At 43.7% G+C, this 14,935-nt stretch overlaps 1 protein-coding gene across 1 annotated transcript in view; it reads left to right on the top strand.

Annotated features, from left to right (window-relative positions):
• Positions 1–14,889, top strand: part of LOC127997173 (prostaglandin G/H synthase 1-like) — a 29,213-nt gene extending 14,324 nt beyond the window's left edge. The window contains exons 9-11 of the mRNA XM_052592003.1: positions 6,343–6,629; positions 7,707–7,854; positions 11,748–14,889. Of these exons, the coding sequence (XP_052447963.1) occupies positions 6,343–6,629; positions 7,707–7,854; positions 11,748–12,094 (782 nt within the window). The 3' untranslated portion in view covers positions 12,095–14,889. The remainder of the gene's footprint in view (positions 1–6,342; positions 6,630–7,706; positions 7,855–11,747) is intronic.
• The last annotated feature ends 46 nt before the right edge of the window (positions 14,890–14,935 follow it).

The raw sequence follows: 14,935 nt of genomic DNA on the forward strand, positions 1-14,935 counted from the left end.
GGGGAATGCCTCAGGTGTGACAGGTGTCTGAAATCAAATATCAACTCACAGCAATCATGCTGACCGGCGACAGCCGTGAATCATCAGCTTGAATGATGAGCGTGCGACCTGGATATAAAAAGGGCGCCTTGAAACCATGACAATATCCTTTCGTCTGAAGGGACTGTTTGTCAGGCAGACCCTGAGGCATGGCTGGGAGACGTATTGTCTCGTTCCCTGTTCTCAGAGAACCAAGGTTACATTTGTAACCTGAGACGTTCCCTTTCGAAGGGAACTTCGACAATACGTCAACGACGCTATGGGGAACGAAATACCCACGCCGCCATGCTAAAGGGAGTGCATGCCCAATGGCAGTGACAACTGTCAGAACCAGCAATTCAATGAACGCTAGAACCACTCACCCTCAGGTCACACAGGGCTGTCAGTGACAGCACTCCCTACGGTCATAGCCCAAGCTATATGATACCACAGAAAACCTCCATAAACATAGTTTAGTGAAAGGTCTACCTGGGCCTGCTCAAGGGCCTAGGACCACAACTTCAACTTCTTAGAAGGGGTCCCTTCTAGGGAATGTGGCTAGGGAACCCGAGGGAACCCCAGCCAGTCACTATTCAGGGGAATGTGCCACCTGAAATGCCACCAGGCAGGCCTGACCTGGTGTCACTACATAAGACACTACAGACTGGCCACTTCCTGTCTGTCCGAAGACAGAGCCTCTGGACACTTGCCTTTAGGAAAGCATCCAGCCCGAGGAACTGCGGAGCAGGCAGTGAACCACTCGGCCCGGATCTCAGAGACGGGATATCCTGGAGAGTATGACTCAGCATAGTGCTTTACAACCCTTGCCAGCGAGGGGAGTTTCTCTACTCGATCCACGGATCTACCCAGTGTTTGTGTTTCAAAAAACACTGAGGAGGCCTGTGAGGGCCTAAGGACTGATCTAACTGGGAGGCCTCATGAGAGGCCTACGACCGACTGACCAGACTCAGGAGACCACATACTCACATTGACCCTCAGTGAGGGGAGCATAAGATCTACCTGGTAGGCAACCAGGCTGTAGCAGGATAAAAAATGGTTCCAGGAAGGAACCCGTAGCAGAGAATAAAAACTTGAGCCGAGCCAGGGCGCAAACTCACCTCCGGTAGCTGCCTGATAAGGACTGCTAAACTGAAAGTAAGTGGCCACTAGCTTACGAAACCCAGCATCACCGTGAAACTACTCCCAGGGAGACCTGGAGAAGCCTACTACCTGACAACCACAGTATGTGGGAGCTCACAGTATGTGGGAGCTCACCTTCAGAGAGGCCTGGTGAAGCCTGCTATCTGATAACCACAATATGTGGGAGTTCACCTACAGAGAGGCCTAGAGAGGCCTACTACCTGTTACCAGATAACCACCTTAAGTGGAAACTGAAAGTCATTTGGAACTCAACTCCAGGGAGGCCTGGTGAGGCCTACTACCTGACAACCACAGTATGTGGGAGCTCAACTTCAGGGAGGCCTAGTGAGGCCTACTACCTGATAAACACAGTGCAGGAAAGCTTACTTTCAGGGAGGCCTGGAGAGGCCTACTACCTGAAAACCATAGCTGATAGTGAGCCAGACTGGCAGTCCAGTTGACTGTCTTTGGGGCTTTGCCTTCAGGGAGGCCTTATGAGGCCTACTACCTGACAGTTCAAAGAAGCGGGAATTCAACTCCAGGGAGGCCTGTGGGGCCTGACACCTAGTAACCACAGTATGTGGGATTAAACCCTCAGGGAGGCCTAGTAAAGCCTACTACCTGACCACCACAAAATGTGGGAGCCCACCTTAAGGGAGGCCTGAAGAGGCCTACTACCTGAAACAGTCTAATCAGCTGGATGTAACTGCTGCTGGGGACTCGCCTAACAGGGAGGCCTGGTCGAGCCTGCTAGCTGATAGCGAGTCTATTCTGCTACTTTACCGAACACTGCTGGAACCATACTATTAAAAACTTTTCCTATAGTTTTGTCCAAGTGTATGTTCCACAATGTTGCGACCCACCTCAGAGGAGGCCTGTTAAGGCCTACTAATCAGCAGTGAGCCTTCTGCCCGAACTACCAGGGCCAACCACCGAAGGTGAGCTGGCCTAGGAACCCTATTGGGGGCTATTCCGTCAAGGAGGCCTGCTGGGGCTTACTACCCAACTGTGCAGCCTTCGCGGCAGAAATCTGTTGCTACAGCATCCTGGTACCTAATCACATTGCCAGAGGCAGTGTACTCAGCAAATAGCAATACCCTTATAGCAGGGGAGTACAACATACGCCATTCTGCCTAGTGGAGGCCCCATTAGGGGCCTACCTACTAAATGCATAGGCGTCAGCCCATGGCAATGCTCTGGCTTCAAAGGGAGCGGAGTTCGAAAACCGGAATGAAATGTAGTTTAGAACTCCCTGCTCAACCGGAGCCATCGTGGTGTGGGGTAGATACATACAGAGCTGAGAATGGACTACTCAAAACTACCCTGAGTTAGCGGGGGAGTAACAACCACATGCCCCTGCAATGTTAGACAGGGAGCAGGCCTGCAAGTGGCTCCAAAGGGTGACAGGGATTTGTCCTGCGCCCAGCCTAGGGGAGCGGGGGGGCTAAATTGCAAGCCAACCCACTTCAACCCATCGGTCGAGCGATTAGCTCAACGGGCTGAGTGGAGCCAGCTCTAGAGGCCCAAAAACATCTCTGTTCGGCAGGGTCTGACAAACTCTCACTTTGCAGAGCGAAAGATGGCCTAACCCTGCCAGACTGATCCTACCTCAGCTACCACCCTGCATTACTCTATCACCCCTGAATGCAGAGAAAGGGGCGGGCCTTGGCCAACAACTCCCATTTAAGGGAGGAGGCTGAAATCAAGAGGAGGAAGCCTAACACATAATGAATGTGGCAGCTATACTTAGCAACACGCCTCCAACATCCCTAGCATAGCCTAGGCCAGCTACAGAGGCGGCCCGGATGAGGGCCGACCTACAAGCATAGATCTACCTGAGGGCTCGGAGGAGCCACAGCCTACTTGATTGAGAGGCCGTGAAAACACTCAACCTTCTGAAACCCAACAGAGCTCAGGGGAGCGAGTACTCAGGATACCAATGTCACAAACCGATAGGCAGGACATCTATCTGAAGATCTATCTGAAGCGCCAGCGTCAGTCTAAACCTAAAGCAAAAAAGTTTTTTTTTTTTTTTTTTTTAGGAAGACCAACTACTCTACCCTCTGGGTGGCTAATAGCCCTGAGGCTAAACAGAAATGAGCGGTGGCCCACCACGCATATAAAATGTTATGACAGGAAGGCCATCACATACTCAGCACAGAAGCCAAATCTTCTTTGAGCTTCTTCCTAATTCGTTCTAGCCACCAACTGGGGGAGGCTTCAGGGCCCTAAAGTCCATACTTTAATTGCTCCTCTAAGAATGACCCCCTAGGTCTATACAGGGAACAGGGTCTGTAGAGAAACACAATCAGTGTTAGTTATACACACAGAATTTTACAAACCAAAAGTTCACCTGCGGCGTGCGGAGTGAAGACTCGCCAGAGAGTTCTCAATGAATCTGGGGTCCACCACTTTTACATGCCTAAAAGAGGCGCTCACATCAACCAGTTGCTACGGTGGGCCATCAGAACATAGTTCTCATCATAAGGCCCATCCCCAGGGCTGGTGTAACGTAAACACCTGGGGAGTCAAGAAGAGGGAGAGGGCTGGTAGAAAAGGCCCTCCAGGGAGATCAAACCCTATTTCCACTGAGCGTTGCAGCGCTTGTGCTGAATGACCTCCCTTAAGTCCCTCTTTTTGCGGGAGGCCCGCCTCCTCTGTGTCCTACTCCTCCATGGAGGGGGGGCACGAGAGGCGACACTAGACCTCTGGTCCTGCCTACGGTCCTCAGACCAAGACGGACCAGGTCCTCCCGCCTGCCTGGGCTGGGGCCCGGATCTCAGAGGTATGCAGGTCTTAAATGCAGCTGAGCGCGCCTTCGCCTCCCTAAACTTTCCAACCACCGCCTCAACGGAGGTGCCAAAAAGTTTAGCAGGCGAAACTGGTGAATCAAGGAGAAGGGATTTTTCTTTCTCCCCGATATCAGCCAAGTTGAGCCACAGATGCCTCTCTGTGGCCACCATCGCCGCCATCGATCGGCCGATCGCGGCAGCAGTCTGTTTAGTGGCCCGGAGGGACAAATCTGTGGTCCGGCGCAACTCAGCGACTGCCTCAGGGGACAGCCCTGCCCCCTGGTCAAGATCCTGCAGCAGGTCAGCTTGGTAGGCTTGGAGCACTGCCATGGTATGAAGGGCAGCACCAGCCTGACCTGCCGCCGTGTACGCTCTGCCATTCAAGCGAGCCGTGGCTTTAAGGGGCTTGGATGGCAGAGTCGGAGCTTTTAGTGTCGACACCCGCCCAGAAACGAGATAGTTCGCAAACGTCTCTTCAACGGGCGGCATCGATACATAACCGTACTCACCGATCCCCTCAACATCAGCGAAGTTGCCCCGCTGATGTCGATGAATACGGGCAGAGTACGGTTTCTTCCATGCCCTCTCGATCTCTGAATGGAGATCAGGAAGGAATGGAAGGCTCTGCTGAGCTGGTGGTCTATGTTCAGGGAGAAACCGATCATCCAAACGACCGCGAACGATCTCTCCCTGAGCGCGCCGCCATGGCAACTGAAGTTTGTCAGTGGCGCGCTCCATAACTTCATAACTCCTTTCTCCATAAGGAGAAAAGTCTCCGTCATCCACCTGCAGCTCACTCTCGTCAGCTGATGACGCGTCCGAGAGGTTAACGCCCCCCTCGAGACTGTCAGCGAGCTCCATCTGGGAGCCCCATGAAGCGCGTCGCCGCTCTGCCTCGGCACGAGCGGGACCCGATCCGCGAGGACCAGACGCTGAACTCTCTTCCCTCGAGAAGAGAGCCCGACGAGACCGGAGCGTTTTCATAGGAAAACGCTCACAATTTGCACAGGATGCTCTCTCAAGAGCATCCTGTGCGTGCTCTTCACCCAAACAGTACACACACATCTCGTGAGTGTCACCCGGCGACAAATATCTTGGGCACGGGTCAGCACATTTCACAAAACTTTTAGGACTTGCCTTAGATGTGCGTTTCATTTCTTCGCTGTAAGCAGACGTTTAAATCAGACAAAACAGTCCCTGAAGACGAAAAGGATATTGTCATGGTTTCAAGGCGCCCTTTTTATATCCAGGTCGCACGCTCATCATTCAAGCTGATGATTCACGGCTGTCGCCGGTCAGCATGATTGCTGTGAGTTGATATTTGATTTCAGACACCTGTCACACCTGAGGCGTTCCCCCATAGCGTCGTTGACGTATTGTCGAAGTTCCCTTCGAAAGGGAACTGCCTGCCAACGTGCGGGTGTGAACTTGAATCTTCTTCCGTGGAATACTGCACTTATAATAAATGCAAATGCATCAAGGACATAACACTCTTTTACTCAACCATTCATCCATGCTTCTTTTCCCGCTCCAACGTTTTTCCACTAAAAGCTGCAAGGATATATTTGCTTTCCCAGATAGACATTTTTATGTGTAACAATGAAGAAAAAGTTCAATAAATTCACACTTGATTTAACTATTCACACAAAAAACAACAACTGTTTAACTATCAAAAATGTTCTTCCCTTGTTTGGTGCTCTTTTATTCTGTCATGTTAACTGAAGCCCAATCTGAATTGTGCACTATTTTACTTTAATCAACAAGTAAAATGGACCATGACATCTTCAACTTCTCAGAAAACTGACTCACCCAACGCTGAATGGAGGCATGGCTGAACTAGTTGATGCACAATATCAGCACCTTGATAAAGAGGTTGACTAACACAGAGTATTTATGTATTTTGAAAATACAGTAATACTAATCTTAAATGTATTTAAATACAAATATTTTGAACGCTTTAAAATACAAAATAGCTTTTTTTTGTATTTCAAATCCGTATTTTAAATACATGTATCTGAAATACTAATCTCTGCTTATAATTGAAATAAGAATTTTTGTTCTAAGTGTTGCTTTTAAATGTAAAGTTCTATAAAACAATATATATAATTATATACGCTTATATTATATTAAATTATATAAAAATGTAAATCTATATATAATTTTAAAACATAATATATTATTATATAATATATGTTTTAGTAAAAACATTACATAATATGATTGTGGAACTCATGAATTGAAAGCCTTAATTCTGGATTTCCCCCAGCCCTGGTTCCTTATTCCTTTATGAAGATATTATATTATATTATATTATATTATATTATATTATATTATATTATATTATATTATATTATATATTCAGATCTTTTTTTTCTTTTTCAATGAAATCAAGGTGAGACCATTCGTATTGTGATCGAGGACTATGTGCAGCATCTAAGTGGTTACCGGCTGAAGCTCCACTTTGATCCCACGCTGCTGTTCACCTCACAGTTCCAGTACCAGAACCGTATCGCTGTGGAGTTCAATCAGCTTTACCACTGGCACCCGCTCATGCCTGACAGCTTCCACATCGCTGGAGATGAGATTCACTACCCTCAATTCCTATTCAACACCTCTATCCTCACCCACTATGGGGTGGAGAAGTTGGTGGAGGCCTTCTCAACCCAACCTGCAGGACAGGTAATGGCACCATGAGGGATGCAGTCTCATGTAGCCAGACCTTCAGACTGACGGCTGAAGACTGTGGAACTTTTTTGCATAGTCCAAACACACATTTATAAAAGCATAGCTAAAGCTTTACCAGTGCATTATTCACTTACCAAACCACAACCAGCATATCTTTGGCAATGTTAGGAACACATTAACCACAAACATGATAGAAAAAGATTTAACCTTCATGCATGAATTCACTGAGAATACTTATTTCTCTGAATAAGTATAAGATATGTGTGTGTTGTAGATTGCAAGGTTTGAGAACATAGTTATTAATAAATTTGGATGGAACTCTGTAATCCCTCTTTGTTCCACCCACTGCTGCTATGTCCAGAGGTCCTCAGGAATTTTTATGGTGGTCAAAGGCCAAAACCTGAGGAATCAGTCTGTTGGTGGGTGAAGGGCAGAAACTGCATTTTGACCAATAGGAAGTCCCGTCCTTCCCGGGTTTTGTACCAAAGATCTTCTTCTTTCCATCTAAGAGGTGTCTGGCTGATGTCCTGGCATCTTTATCTGATGCCATTGGACAGTTTTCTTATGTTAGTCCACCAAGATCCAATCAAAATGTTGTAAACCTATGTCCACTATTGTGGTCGGAGAGGGGCCCCACAATAAACCGGGCCCTGGAATGTGCTGTCCACTACACATACAATATGTACTCACAAGGATTCTTTTTCTTGAAATAAAATAACCTTATACATCAGCCAGTTCAACCGTTTCATCATCACCACTCACAGGAAAGGAGAGGTTTAGAGAGACTGATTTTTTTAACTACTTCACACAAGTCATTTATGAATCATTTAGTTAATTAGGTAAATTAGGTAAAATAAAATCGACTTTTTGAGAAAACTAAAGTTTTTTGACCTTGCATGCATGTAAACCTGTTTTAGGAGACTCCTAAAGCAATATTTGCAACCTTAAAAATTGCATAATAGGAGCACTTTTATATAAATGTTTACTAATTTTTAATAGATTAAAATACTGTATAATTTCACTAATGATTTTTTTGTATTTTTAATCATAAATCTCTTTGTGTTGTGACAGATTGGAGGTGGTCATAATATTCATCCAGTGGTGCGCAAAGTAGCTGAGGGGGTCATCATTGAATCTAGGGAGCTTCGTCTTCAGCCCTTTAATGAATATCGCAAGAGATTCAATCTGAAACCCTACACATCTTTCTCAGAATTTACAGGTATTGTTTTGCCCTTTTTAAAGCTTAATTTTCAAATTGAAATCACAGGGGAAGAAAAATCATCATCATTGATGCCTGTAAAGAGCTTCTTGTGATTTTTTTTGAATTCACTGTTGACTGTGTCTTTTTTAAGAGGTTCTGAATGTAGCTGATCATTATTTTTAATGGTGTTATAAGAGAAATGAGAACATGCTGAAAATTTGGGTCGAGTTTGGATTTTTGGATTAAACCAAAACAGAATATTTGCTGAAAATGTAATCATGCCATCCAAAATCTAGATTTTGCTTCGTCATTTAAACAGATGTTTTAAAATAAATTTAGCATTACATCAATTGCTCATCCTTGGATCCTCTGAAATGAATGGGTACCATCAGAATGAGAGTCAAAACAACTGATAAAAGCATCACAAGAATCCACAAATTATCCACATGACTCCGGTCCATCCATTAACATCTTGTGAAGTGAAAGGCTTTGTATTTGTCATTAACTAATCCATCATTAAGATCTATTTAACTTCATGTCATTGCTTCTGATTAAAATACCAGTCCTCTATCCATAATATTGCTTTTTCCAGCGAAATTGTCATCATGTATGAACAGGAAAGACATACAGTATATTCCTCAGCTGGCAAAGGAAGTACAATCTTTGCTGGGCCTATTTCACAATTGAATTGATGTGATTGTCCCAATTGTGGTGCCCTGAAACCTGAATGACATTACTGCTTCCACAGTACTATTCATGATGGTGAGTGGGGGGAGTGCAGGGGCTTTCTCCTGAAGTCCATCATCTCCACTGTTTTGAGCGTGTTGAGCTCCAGGCTATTATATCTGCACCAGACAACCAGCTCTTCAACCTACAGTCTGTAAGCAGACTTGTCTCCGTCCTGGGTGAGGCTGATGACTTTAGTGTCATCTGCAAACTTCAGGAGCTGACAGCGGGGTCTTTAGCGGTGCAGTCGTTGGTGTATAGGGAGAAGAGCAGTGGGGAGAAAACACAACCTTGGGGTACACCAGTACTTATAGTGAGGATCCTGGATATGAGTTTGCCCAGCCTCACTCTCTTCTGCCTGTCTATCAGGAAGCAGGTGGTCCACTGACAGATTTGGGGTGCCACAGAGAGCTGGGACAGTTTGGCTGAGAGAAGGTCAGACATGATGTTCGGAAACACGTGTGGAATCAGTCACAAGTAGGAGTGCATGTTAGCTTCACCTCTTCAGCGAGCACGTTATGGTGTGTGTGAATGTTTGCAAAGCATCAGTCAGTCAGAAAAACACTCTTGTTAGAGAAGTTACAATGGCAAAGTGTAAAGAAAAATCTAATAAATTGGGGAGTGAACAGCACTTCAGACAATGTGTTCCTCCCTGTCCATGCTATCTTGGCATGCACGATCAGCTCTCGAGTGGGGCCATCTTCAAGGAAAGTTTGCTTTCCCATTTGCTCCGGTCCCGTTGCTGCAAAGGCATTGTCATGGGAATCAAAAGTTGATTTAGTTGAAGGATCTGAGACGGGCTCCTCCTTATCTCGGTCCTCACCTGCTAAATCCATGGCTCACTCTTAGGGTTTGGATGCATGTGTTGCTATTTCTTTCCCCAAGAAAGAGAGCCAGACAATTAATTTATCTTCCTCTGAGGAGGTTTTTAAAGAAACAGAGTGTTGCAGAGTGTCCACACACATTTGTCAGCTTCTACAACCTGGACCTGACATCTACCCCTGGGTCCCAAGTTCTCTCGTCTTGATGTGCTTGGCAGATACACACCAGACAGGGAATGTTAATAAGTGGGTATTCTCGTTCCCAAAGTTCCCAGCTCAAATTCCTGAAGGGGAACGTCCCTACGTGTGTAACCATGGTTCCCCAAGGGAATGAGTGATCTTTGAAGCTGCTGCCACCGATGTAGACGAGCTCACAGAGACTGTAAAATCTTATATCAGTTTCTATGAGGATATGTTTATTCCTACCGTGATTCATCTAACTTACAACAATGACAAAACGTGGTTCACTGCAAAACTCAGACAGCTCCGTCAGGCCAAAGAAGACGCTTACAGGAAGGGGGACAATGTCTTGTATAAACAGGCTAAATGCACACTGGAAAAGGAGATCAGAGTGGCAAAGAGGAATTATTCTGGAAAATATAAGGACTCAGTTAACTTCCAACGATTCAGCATCAGTGTGGAAAAGTCTGAAAGAGATCATCAACTACAAAACACCACCCCCCAGCACTGTGGAGAATCAACGACTGGCAGATGATCTGAACGAGTTTTACTGCAGGTTTGAAAGAAGAACACCCCTCACCTGCCCTGAACGCCTCTCCACACAACTGTTCACATCATTAACAACTCCTGCAACCTGCCCTGATCACATCTCCAAACAACCGTTCACACCATTCACACTTCCTGCAACCCATCCTGAATACCTCTCCAAATAACCGTCCACACCATTCACAACTCCTGCAACCCATCCTGAACACCTCTCCAAACAGCCGTACACACCATTCACACCTCCTGCATCCCTGCATCCCAGTCATCCAGGTTTCCGGGCACCACTATCTCTCAGGACCTGAAGTGGGACATTCACATTGACTCCATTGTGAAAAAGGCCCAGCAGAGGTTGCACTTCCTTCGCCAGCTGCAGAAGTTTAACCTGCCACAGGAGCTGCTGAACCAGTTCTACTCCACCATCATTGAATCCATCCTCTGCACTTCAGTAACTGTCTGGTTCAGTTCAGCTTCTAAATCTGACCTCAGAAGACTACAGAGGGTAGTCCGAACTGCTGAGCGAATCATCGGTACAACCCTCCCTTCTATTCAAGAACTGTACCTATCCAGAGTGAGCAAAAGGGCAAGTAAAATCACTCTTGACCCCTCACATTTAGCACACTCCCTCTTTGAACTGTTGCCATCTGGTCAACGCTACAGAGCACTGAGCACCAGAACGACCAGACACAGGAACAGTTTCTTCCATCAAGCAGTACACTGATATTGTACATTCAACCGACTATGTTTGCTAGGAAACTCACCAAGACAGTCATTTTGAGTTTTTGTGTGAATTTATCCTTTCAAGCACGACTTGAAAACTAACTCAATATTTGCGGGCGTTCTGAGATGCGGGTTTGGTGCTTTGGATGAGCGTGCACACAAATCTTCTCAAGGGTTGCGCAAATTCTCATTTGCATCTTCTAGCTCTTTAATATTTAAACTGGGACGACTTTAATGAATTAAGTTTAAACATACTGTTCAGGTCTCACATGTGTGCATGTGCTGTCAATGCCCGGGTGATGATATCATCAATGTCAGGTCATATTTCAGCATACGACACTTGCATTAAACACAAACTGACAGGTTTGTCCACATCTTTTTTTTTTTACATCATTGTCTTTATGTATTGGGAACCCAGAAAGCATATCCATCAACAGAAACAAACATTAACTGTATATACAAAAAAACTGTTTTATGTGTTTTTTGTGTTTTTATTTTTAATAAACAATTTAACAGATGAGTTGTCATTTTTAAGTTGAAACGCGGTGCAAGTGTGTGGCGAACCGGTTGGAGAAACTTACGGTTCGATTTTCTTCAGAGAACCATTCCACCCCTATTTCTTAAAAAAGACACAGCATTTCTCTGACATTGATGGATTTTTGTGGTTTTTATTAGCTGTTTGAAGTCTTATTTTGATGGCACCCATTCACTGCAGAGGATCCAATTGTAAGCAATGCTTAATCTGTTCGGATTAAGAGTTAAACTCATTTACTGTCCTGAGGGTAAATACATTTTCAGCTCAATTACATTTTTGGATGAACTATTCCTATCATGTTTACAAAATGTGAGTGGGTTTTTCTCACTCAACATATGAACTACTGCACCAGGCCACATTAATGTTTATGTTTTTATGTTTTACAGGAGAAGAAGAGATGGCTAAAGAACTAGAGAATCTGTATGGTCATATTGATGCTCTGGAGTTCTACCCAGCTCTTTTGATAGAGAAGACACGACCTGGTGCGATATTTGGCGAAAGCATGGTGGAAATGGGGGCCCCATTTTCCTTAAAAGGCCTTATGGGAAATCCTATTTGCTCTCCTGAGTACTGGAAGCCCAGTACGTTTGGGGGGAAGACAGGTTTTGATATAGTAAACTCTGCTACTTTGAAGAAATTGGTTTGCCTGAATACAAAATGGTGTCCGTATGTATCTTTCCATACTCCTCCATCAGATTACAAACACCAAAGGACATCTCACGGTGAACTTTAACACAGTGTACTTCTGGAATCTGTTTAAAATCACTGTTCAAAATTTTGACTTCTATTTACAGATGTGAATGAAAACAATTATCTTGTAAATCAGAAATTAATTGGTAATGACAATTATTAGGGTAATTATTTGTAACAAGGTGACTGAAAAATTGTTTTTTATAGTATTACAATTATTAACATTTTTGGATTATAAAAATAATGTTTATTACGACATACATGAGAATTGTATGGATTTAAAGCTGCAGTAGGTAACTTTTGTAAAAAATATTTTTTTTTACATATTTGTTAAACCTGCCATTATGTCCTGACAGTAGAATATGAGACAGATAATCTGTGAAAAAAATCAAGCACCTCTGGCTCCTCCCAGTGGTCCTATTGCCATTTGCAGTTACAGACCGCTCCCGGTAAGAAATCAACCAATCAGAGTTGCGGTCCGTAACTTTGTTTGTGTTCAAGATGTAGAAAAATGTATATAATAAGTGAGTACACCATGAATCCATTTTCCAAACCGTGTTTTTAGCTTGTCCTGAATCACTAGGGTGCACCTATAATAAGTGTTTATATTCGGACTATTTTAGATTGCTTCGGGGCTACCGCGGCGGAGTAACCCAGTACCTTTGTGATTCTTCATAGACATAAACAGAGAGAAGTATTTCCGGCTACGATGTTCTTCCGCAAGACGCAAGCAGTTCTGTTTATTAACCGCTAGAGCGTCAAAAAGTTACCTACCGCAGCTTTAATTCACCCTTTGCTAAGCTACACCATAAAAACATTACAGACCAATCCTGCTTAAGCAACTGTTGCCATCTGCAAGCTTTTATTATTTTATAATACAATGCCACAGTACATTCCAAACAAACAAGTTACCAGTAGGTTCAGTAGATTGTCAGAAAACAAACAAGACCCAGCATTCATGATATGCACGCTCTTAAGGCTGTGCAATTGGGCAATTAGTTGAAAGGGGTGTGTTCAAAAAAATAGCAGTGTCTACCTTTGACTGTACAAACTCAAAACTATTTTGTACAAACATTTTTTTTTTCTGGGATTTAGCAATCGTGTGAATCACTAAACTAATATTTAGTTGTATGACCACAGTTTTTTAAAACTGCTTGACATCTGTGTGGCATGGAGTCAACCAACTTGTGGCACCTCTCAGCTGTTATTCCACTCCATGATTCTTTAACAACATTCCACAATTCATTCACATTTCTTGGTTTTGCTTCAGAAACAGCATTTTTGATATCACCCCACAAGTTCTCAATTGGATTAAGGTCTGGAGATTGGGCTGGCCACTCCATAACATTAATTTTGTTGGATTGGAACCAAGACTTTGCCCGTTTACTAGTGTGTTTTGGGTCATTGTCTTGTTGAAACAACCATTTCAAGGGCATGTCCTCTTCAGCATAGGGCAACATGACCTCTTCAAGTATTTTAACATATGCAAACTGATCCATGATCCCTGGTATGCGATAAATAGGCCCAACACCATAGTAGGAGAAACATGCCCATATCATGATGCTTGCACCTCCATGCTTCACTGTCTTCACTGTGTACTGTGGCTTGAATTCAGAGTTTGGGGGTCGTCTCACAAACTGCCTGTGGCCCTTGGACCCAAAAAGAACAATTTTACTCTCATCAGTCCACAAAATGTTCCTCCATTTCTCTTTAGGCCAGTTGATGTGTTCTTTGGCAAATTGTAACCTCTTCTGCACATGCCTTTTTTTTAACAGAGGGACTTTGCGGGGGATTCTTGAAAATAGATTAGCTTCACACAGACGTCTTCTAACTGTCACAGTACTTACAGGTAACTCCAGACTGTCTTTGATCATCCTGGAGGTGATCATTGGCTGAGCCTTTGCCATTCTGGTTATTCTTCTATCCATTTTGATGGTTGTCTTCCGTTTTCTTCCACGTCTCTCTGGTTTTGCTCTCCATTTTAAGGCATTGGAGATCATTTTAGCTGAACAGCCTATCATTTTTTGCACCTCTTTATAGGTTTTCCCCTCTCTAATCAACTTTTTAATCAAAGTACGCTGTTCTTCTGAACAATGTCTTGAACGACCCATTTCCTCAGCTTTCAAATGCATGTTCAACAAGTGTTGGCTTCATCCTTAAATAGGGGCCACCTGATTCACACCTGTTTCTTCACAAAATTGATGACCTCAGTGATTGAATGCCACACTGCTATTTTTTTGAACACACCCCTTTCAACTAATTCAACTAATTGCCCAATTGCACAGCCTTAAGAGCGTGCATATCATGAATGCTGGGTCTCATTTGTTTTCTGAGAATCTACTGAACCTACTGGTAACTTGTTTGCCACGTAGCAATAAAAAAATATACGAAAAACCTTGATTATTCTGGTTAGTCACATTGTACTGCTATTATTTTGAACAATACTGTATATATATATATATATATAAAATATTCCGTCCATTTTATGATGCTGAAAAATACATTGTATCTGTTGCTTCATATCTGTTTTGTTATGGAGATTTTTTAATTCTAATGCACTGTTCAACTTGAAATATGCTTTTTCCTGAACTGTGCCTGTGATGGCCAGTTATTTGTTGTTGTTGTTGTTGTTGTTACAGAATGTTCATGTTGTATACATTTATGATCTTTGATATGAATAAATGTAACCTCATAATATTCATGTTTTTCCAAGCATAATATATACATTTGTAGTACCATTAATATGAGATTTGAAATGTACCTGTATCTACCCGTATGTCTGATCCTTTACATAAGAGGTTTAAAGAAATAAAATAGTAAATCTATTTTACAACAAAATTATTAAATTGTACAGTTATATGGTTCTTTACCATTTCCAGCAAAC

This window comes from Carassius gibelio, chromosome A5, assembly GCF_023724105.1.
Source record: "Carassius gibelio isolate Cgi1373 ecotype wild population from Czech Republic chromosome A5, carGib1.2-hapl.c, whole genome shotgun sequence".
In the NCBI taxonomy this organism is placed as follows: domain Eukaryota; kingdom Metazoa; phylum Chordata; class Actinopteri; order Cypriniformes; family Cyprinidae; genus Carassius; species Carassius gibelio.